The following is an 8,590-nucleotide window of genomic DNA, read 5'->3' on the forward strand; positions in this document are numbered from 1 at the left end:
TCATTTGAGACACTTTGCAGTACCAGAACACTGGAGAGATCAGCTGGTTTAAGTTGCTCCCATGCTAGAATACAAAGAATAAAAGTGGTCTTAATAAAGGTGATTTGAAGGCCAATAAAGTCGGGCGCTGTGGATAGCAAAGAGCTCTTAAATTAGGATTTAATTGTTTAATTGAGCACAGGGTTCATTACAGCAAGTAAAGCTTAGTGTCTCAATAAAGGGCCATTTGGTCAAATTACCCATGTGAAAGGTGCATATCCGCATCTTGCATCATGCCAGAAGCCCAAGACCCTCAAATAACTAAATACAGTACCATGCACTTTGCAGAAAGGCAACACAGAATTGCATATCAGCATGCGAGAAAGACATCACTGCAAGGTTACCCACCCCTGAAGCAAACGCACAACACAGTGTGCATGCACCTGAAGCCATTGGCGCACTCGAGGTTTCTTATTACGCAGCATATCTGCTTGTCAAGAATTAAGTCTCTGGGCTCGATGTAGAGAACTAAGTGAGTACTGAGCACTGAGTACTGTGCTTGACTGCATGGGGACCAGTCACGCTTTTTTTTATGCTGATGATCCAACATGTTCCATGAGGCCATCGAACACTCTCTGAGTACCTTCGATCACCTGCTAGTAAGAGGCCGCTTGGATAATCCAGTTGTCCACGGGGGCATGGACTTGTGTTCCTTCAGAGTGTGGAAGTGGCACAGTCAAAGACAATATTTCTGAGAAAACGCTTTGAGGCACTTCAATCCCAATGGCAGTACTTGGAACTGGCAGTGCTTTTAATTAATTGCAAAATGGATGAACTTTCCAACTAGTAGATGGATAAGAATGTGAATATATACATCTTTAAGCTTAATTGATGTCATCAGTTGTCCTCTGGAGAGCAGCATTGCAATGGAGTCCGTGGCGATCACCAAGCTTGCAGTTGTCATGTACTTGTTCCAACTCCTTCAGTTCTCGCACTGGTAAAAAGAAAACTCCTAAACCACTCCCTACCAATAAGAGGGTTGAATTAAAATCATGGCAACTCTGCTAATGACACTTCAGAAATGGCACTCTTGTTCAGGAGGCCTTGAATGCCTTCCAGTCGAGCCCAGACTTCAGTGAGTTCGCAGGGAGAGTTGATTCCCTGAAGCGCCCATTCCCTTGATACTTTGGGATTTCACTAGCATTCCCAACCTACGCTACATTTAAGAACCCACTGATTAGTTGCAGAGCCAGCCCACGCCCAGTGAAAAGCCTGATGTGATCTCAAAGTGGACTTTTGTCTGAATGATGAAAATAGGCAGGACTGCTGTGGTGGCCGGGCAAGTATGGGAGGGTGAATGATAAATTGCCTTGGATTGCTCCAATGCTATATAATATATGATATGATGTTTTATTTATATTGCGCCCATAATCAAGTGTCTCAGAGCGCAACCTTCAGCTCAGAACTGTGGCCCAAATTGGAAGGGTGCCTGGGGGTTCATTGGTTTAGACCAGGGAACCTGCCATGATGCTGCGGGGCTCTACGTTTAAACGGAATAGACAGTTACGTCTTCTGCTGCTTGTTTCATCTATTGCCCCAGCTGTGAGCCAGAGATTTATTTTTCCCTGGGAGGGGAGATGCAAATGGGAGGCACTTACGTGAAGCCCGCTCAGGAGTAAAGGGCACGACTGTTTCTGCTGTTCGGCTGGGACCCTGCTGTGCTGTGCTTCGTTTTGCAACTGTGAACTGCGAACTTACCATTTCATCATCAGGAAAGAAGCCGCTCCGACTCGTGTGAGACTGTCAGCAGGAACTAACTGCAGTTTGAAGCGAGCGGCTTGTTTCGTTGACTTTCCACGTGACATCCATCACGTGACCCTTTTTGGCCAGACCTTCTCCTACAAATGCAGAACAGCGCGACCCTTGCGGCGTGAAGCCTGCTCAGGAGTAAAGGGCGCGACTGTTTCTGCTGTTTCCGGCTGGTCCCGGCGATTCGGCGGTAAGTGCTGGGAAAAAGAAAAGAAAAAAAAACTAAAACTAATCACTAACCAACATGAAGAAAGTAGTGACGGCTACACAAAGCGTTAAGGACAGCTGTCCTCCCCCAGGCGCCCCCCCATTCAACATCACCGAAGAACCGGGACGTATTTTACGAAGAGGCTTCTTAACAACAAAAAATCCATTGGATATGACCATCACACACCCCATACCAACATTATCACCCCCAACCCCCCCTCTTCGATCCCCCCACAGATACAACCTACCTACTTGTGATGTTGCACGCTCATTGGATATGCCTGGTGTTGCTTATGCTTCTGGAAGGCTAGAAGCGAGCACATCCGGCTGTAGCGGCGCCTCGCAAGCGGCTGCCAGCGGAGTGGCAGGAGAAGAGAGCACGAATCCAAAATCGGGGGGAAAGACGGGTGGCGAGGTGGGGACAACGCAAGTGGTGGGGACCGCGCAGATACCGGGCTCGATCTCGCCTGTGTACCCAGAAGAGGCATAATGAGACAAGACGGTGGAGGCGAAAAAAGAAATACCTGCCGAGCTTGCTAGAGCCACACAGGGAATGAATCCGGTACCTGTCACCATAAAGACTCATGAGACAGAGACCAGCGAAAAACACAGCCGGACAACTGATGACTTGATACAGCAAAAACTTAACACCTTGAACACAGCCAACTCACTACAACAAACCTTCTTTTCAGAAGAAGGCTTAAAAAAATCATTAGACCACACCTTTTCTAAAAATCAAAAAGAAGACAACACATGTCCGCTTAGTCTCAAACGGCTGACCCAAACAGAGACACACCCAGGGACAGCCAGGGCAGACCTACCAAGCCCCAAATTGAACTCGACTGACTTGAGAGAAAACTACTCAATGAATGGAACCATATCATATTCAACAGACCAGGACGGACAAGAAACAGACGACATTAACATCCTGAGAGAACATAACTGGGTCCAACTAGAAACATACTCAGCCAAGGACCGAAATAACAAAATCTCGTTTCAAAAGGATCTGAATCACTCACGTATCGATCAAAACGACGACACGGCAAAAGAAAATACTCAGGAATTAAAAACCAAAGAACTGGAAAACATTCGAAACCCAAAAAAATCTGAAGTCAGTATCCCTGACGCTACTTTCTCATCAACTCCAAACCCCAAACCTACGCTGAAACTACATTAAAAAAAACAAGGCAAAATGACGCCTCAGACCAACAACCCGATTGGAAGATTTTTTGAGAAGTTAGGGAAAACTCCCATTATGAATCGATTTGAACTTTCTGACATGGAAATACTGGAGGGAATCCCGCCATCCCCTCAAAGAATTCCATCCAAACAAGTACCAACAACGCACCCCCTTGAAATAGGAGCCCCGACACCCCAAATACGATGGCACTTCGGCCAAAATGAGGCCCTTCAAAGTAATCCGGAAAAACCAAAACTGGACATTGAAACTTGTACGAGTTCAAAGAAACTGATCCAAAATAAGGGACATGGAAGTATTTCAGAAAACAAAGAGTCATTTAAAGAAAATGAAAATAACCAGAAACCAAGACAAAACCCAAAAACTCAATGCATGAACAATAAGGAGGAAGTTACACTGACAGAAGAGTTCTCAAAGGCAAAAATTACGTTTGGCCAAAAAAATGCGATTGAAGAAATTAGAAAATCAAATCAAGAATCAACTACAAATGAGGCAAAAAACAGCCAAGAAATCATACAGAAACCCAACACCATCCGTGCAAGAAACCAAGAAGAAATACAATTGGCAGAGGCTATACTAAATTACAAAAACATGATTAGGCGCAGAGACCTGAATTCAGATCTGAAACCTACTTGTCAACAAAGAAAGGACGATACCCTGGTGGATGCTCTGCGACCACTTTTTTCGACCCCAAATAAAATTAAACTGGGACAAGAAACCACAAAAACAAAAGAAAAGAACTCACCTGGAAAAAAGCCGAATTTACAACTTGTGATGTCAGCAGTGACAGTTGGCCTAGCACCATTTGGAAAATTATATGAGACCATCAACGACACATTGAAAGACCATACTTCAATATTAGCATCTGTAAATTCAAAGCTGATTCACTTGGAAGGATACATTTTGGCCCTCGAATCATGGAAGGCTAATACAAGAAACCAAGGAACACAAACTGACAAATTAGAACTAGAAAAAAACTACCTAGGTCAAGGAAAGAACGATGTGTTTCAATTTAAGAAAAAATCAATGAATACCAGCACTCAAACGATTCAGACAAAAACTTGTGAGACCAGTAACTAAAAAAAATCACCAGAAGCACCAGAAAAGTACTCTGAGAAATCAGTACCAAAGTGCAACAAAGAAAAACCTAAGGGAGACACACGAGAACCAACCAGTACAAAAAAACACATGAACCCAAGAGACAAGTTGAGTGAAACTGAGACATTGGGCCTCATTACGACCCTGGCGGAACGGGTTAAACGGTGCCGTAAAAGGCTGCGGCGCTGTTCAACCCGTTCCGCCTCATTACGAGGTCCCCTCGCGGGACACGTTATGCACGCCTGGGAAAACCAGGCTTGCATACCGGGTCCCGCGAGGGGAAGAGGGAGCAAACAACGGGCCATCTCGTAATGGCCCGTTGTTTACTCCCTCTCCCATTCCCATTCAGCCCTCTGGGGGCTGAATGGGAATGGGGATGAACCGTGTCCTCGAGTGAGGAATTACCGGACCATCCAAACTCGGAATGGTCCGGTAAGTCCTCATTCCGAGGACACAGACACGGATGCGGTTTTGCCGGCAGCCATGCCGCAAATTGCGGCATGGCTACCGGCATAACTTGTAATGTGGTGGGCCATTGACAAAAAAATGAAAGGAAAGCCGATCACTCCAAAATATCACAAGAATTGGAAAATTCCAATACACAACAGGTTCAGAAGCAAGCGGAAAAAACAATCAAAACAAATGAACTAATGACAAAATGGATAACCGTCACAGACAGAAAAACCAACTAAGAAAGAGATCAGTAACACTGAGAAGAATCAAAAAAGAGAACTCAACCAGGAGCGAGATGAGAGTATGATTGACATATCCAACATCAGCACTTATTCAATTGAAAATTCTGAGTCTGAAATACCTCGACCGACGGCAAAAAAAGAAAAGTATCATTTGCGGAAAATGAACCACCAACACTAACCCGAAAGGTAAATCAACATAAAAGACAAACGAAAAACTCAGAACAAAAAGTCCTGGAGGACTCAAAACACAAAAAAAACTGGATCACCCCAGAAAGAAAAACGCTGTTTCATCTATCAAATACAAAGTTAAACAAATATGATCATAGACAAGGAGCCAATGAGGAAGCACATTCAAAGAACATCAAAAGAAACTTCGAAAACGAGAGATACAAAGAAAAAACAAAACAAAAATGATAGACGACACCAACAAAGCTACCTGACCCCCACAGGGCAAAAGGGTAAGTCAAGTGAAACAAGAACACAAAAAAGTTCGGTTACTGAGACATACGACAGTAGAAGAAGAGACAAATCTTCAGAAAAGAGAAACAGGTCTAACCAAAGTCCTCCAGACCAGTCCTCACAGCAAAACCGAACTAGAAACTCAACGATATTTACTCACAAGAGTAACTCAACCCGAACACAAAAACTCGAAAAAAGTACCAGCTCGGAAGGAACAACCATCCTGAATAGACGAGCCATGCTGAAGCTCTTAGACAAATTCACAAATGGAGACCAAATCAAAAGCATAGACATAAACATAGTAGAATTCGCGCACAAAGGATGGACAGACAGCATCTACTTACATATTACATCCCAATCAGTAAAAAAACTCATGCTTCAGCTGACAAAAGAATTTTCGAATCGGGGTTACCTCCTGCGAGAAACAACACTAGAAGAGAGAGGACAAAAGAGCCAAAAAACAAACAGAACAAAACAAAGGCACAGTCACAAAGACAAAACAAGCGAAACCAAGAATTGGATAAAGAATACTCCGAACAGAAAGCATGACCTGAAAGAAAAAAGAAAATATCCTTCAAGCACGATGAATTATGAACAAACGAGAAAAGCAGACAGAGAAGCAACCTATAAATTTAAGGGTTCAAACTCGACAGTAACTACAAGAGCAAAAGGAAAAGAAAAATCAAGAGAAGACCATCACATCAAAAGACACTGGAGCGATGACGACGAAGACACAGAAAAAATTAAAACCAGAAAAATAAACGGTCCTATCAGGACACATGAGGGTACAGAAAAAGAAAAGAACACTGTGAGAGAAAAAGCCTCGACCCAGAACCGACAAGATCTGATGGAAAAAAGCTCAAAAAGATGGGCATGGCTCCCTCAAGCTTTAACACGCTACACGGGAAAATAGCAGTGAAAGGGCTTCCCTCAGATGAAGAAACGGAACCAACAAAGATGGCAAATGCTCTATGCAACAACGAGCAAACAATTACTATCGGATCATGGAACACCAGAGGCCACATCCATCTTACAGAACCAGGCGAGATAAATCTAGGGGGATTCGATCTAGTAAGTCTACAAGAAACTTGGCTCCAGCGGCCACCTAGCATGGACGGCTATGAGATCCAACTATCTCCTGCCCAGAAAGGCGAAAAAGGTCGTCCAACATCGGGCCTTTTAATGGCCGTCCATACGGGCGGAGCTCTTCGAATAGCCCATAACCTGGTATCAGACACATTAACCCAGGCGATTGTCCTAGAATGGGCAAAAGAAGAAAACAAAACAAGAAAAAAGAACAAAGATCTCATCCTACTGCTGAACATCTATTGGAACCCGGCCATAATTCAAAACATCCGATTTCTTAAATGAGATAGAAAAAATATTAACGCTGGCCACAACAACATTCGACGTGGACCACATCCTAATATGTGGAGACTTGAATTCAATTCGCCCAATGGAAGACGATGTAAAAACTCCAGGAAACAAAACAAACACTTGCTTAAAATCAACAAAAAGAGGTCTCGCGTGGGCCGAGTTGATGGAATCCCGCGATTTGTATAATCTAAACTCCCTAGAAAAAACCAGACCGAGGATTCCAACTTGGAAGGGGGAAGGAAATGCAAGTACCATCGATTACATCTTCGTATCTAGGGATCTATATCAACTAATCAAAAGCTTTGAGATAGTAGTATCCACCCGGAGTGATCATAACTTACTCAAAGCGACATGGCATGCCTACAAATGCCCGCAACTTAACATGTCGGCAAAGATGGCCACAAATGCCCAAGGAAATTGACTAAAAATCTCAAATGACGCCATTGCCTCGATCACAGTGATCTATAAACAGGAAGAGACAGGAAGAAACAAGAACAACACACTGAAAAACTTGGATTACTGTACTTTGCTGATTCCATACCTATGTCCCAGGCACGTAAGAAAAACAGAAAAAACCCATCTCCACAAATTCAACGAGGAAATTCGCTCAAAGAAATCTGATCTACGAAAAATAGTAAGGAAAGCAAAAAAACATCCTACACAGTCAAATTTAGACTCTGCAAATAAACAAAAAAGAAAGTACAAATCATGGCTTCAAACAATCCGAAGAAAACTGTACCAAGAAGACGCAGAGTCCATGCTTAAAGTAGTCTGCAAAAGGAATTCAAACGACTTTTGGACCCTACTAATTACCAACCTATCAGGTCCAGTGAAAACAAGCACCAACAATGTCCCTGAAGACAGATGGCTAAAACACTTTACAAACCTATTTGAAGAACCAGAACCATCGGAAAGAAGACTACCAAAATATGAGAAAAGTAAATGGATGCCATGCACGGAGTAAGAGATTCGAAAGAAAATCAGTAAATTGAACAACTCTTGTGCACCAGGTCTGGATGGGATCACAAACGTCCACCTCAAACAGGAAGTGGAAACTTGGGCCCCGTTAATAGCAGAAATTTTGAGAAGATGCAGGACAACACGAGCTATTCCGGTCGCATGGCAAACAGCCAACATCGTTCCAATCTACAAAAAAGGGCTGAAGGATGATCCAAGAAACTACAGACCTATCGCCCTACTGGACGTGATTGGCAAACTCTTCGGTTCCCTGTTGTTGGAGAAATTCCAAGACTGGCAGAAAGTGGCAAAAACAGCAGATCCACGGCAATCAGGCTTTGAAAAAAACCTAGGAACCTCGGTCAACATTATGATGATCAGTATCCTGAAGGCCAGAGTCTTCGAGGGCTATTCAACAATTTTCATAGCTTCGATCGACCTGGTACAAGCCTTCAACCGTTTAAACAGAAGAAAATTATGGAGCAAATTGGAAAAACAAAGGTGTCCAACTTCACTCCTCGACCCTATTAAAGCGCTGTATAGCAACACCTCAATCAGAGTACGCCTGAATGAAGCTGGGCTATTATCAGAAAGTATACAAACAGCAAGAGGAGTCCAACAAGGATGCCCTCTGGCCCCGGCTCTCTATAAAGCGTACATGGCCGACATAGTGGATGCAGAAATTGATACACGCTCCTTCCCTCCAAAAATAGGAGAGTCAAAAGTGACAAGACTGCTCTATGCGGACGACATCCTTCTGCTGGATCAAACACCAATCGGACTGCAGCGTCAACTAGACAGTCTTGTAAGC

At 43.6% G+C, this 8,590-nt stretch overlaps 1 protein-coding gene across 1 annotated transcript; it reads left to right on the forward strand.

The window, feature by feature from the left end:
* The first annotated feature begins 5,302 nt into the window (after window positions 1-5,302).
* On the forward strand, window positions 5,303-6,358 carry LOC138487431 (micronuclear linker histone polyprotein-like). Its single transcript, XM_069613979.1, has one exon. It carries the CDS (start codon window positions 5,303-5,305, stop codon window positions 6,356-6,358), a length of 1,056 nt encoding a protein of 351 aa, XP_069470080.1.
* The last annotated feature ends 2,232 nt before the right edge of the window (window positions 6,359-8,590 follow it).

The sequence above is a fragment of the Ambystoma mexicanum genome, chromosome 9 (assembly GCF_040938575.1).
Source record: "Ambystoma mexicanum isolate Mex_15411 chromosome 9, UKY_AmexF1_1, whole genome shotgun sequence".
Lineage (NCBI taxonomy): Eukaryota > Metazoa > Chordata > Amphibia > Caudata > Ambystomatidae > Ambystoma > Ambystoma mexicanum.

Coding starts and splice junctions, on each gene's coding strand:
- LOC138487431 (XM_069613979.1), top strand. CDS start 5,303: ATGATCATAGACAAGGAGCCAATGAGGAAGCACATTCAAAGAACATCA.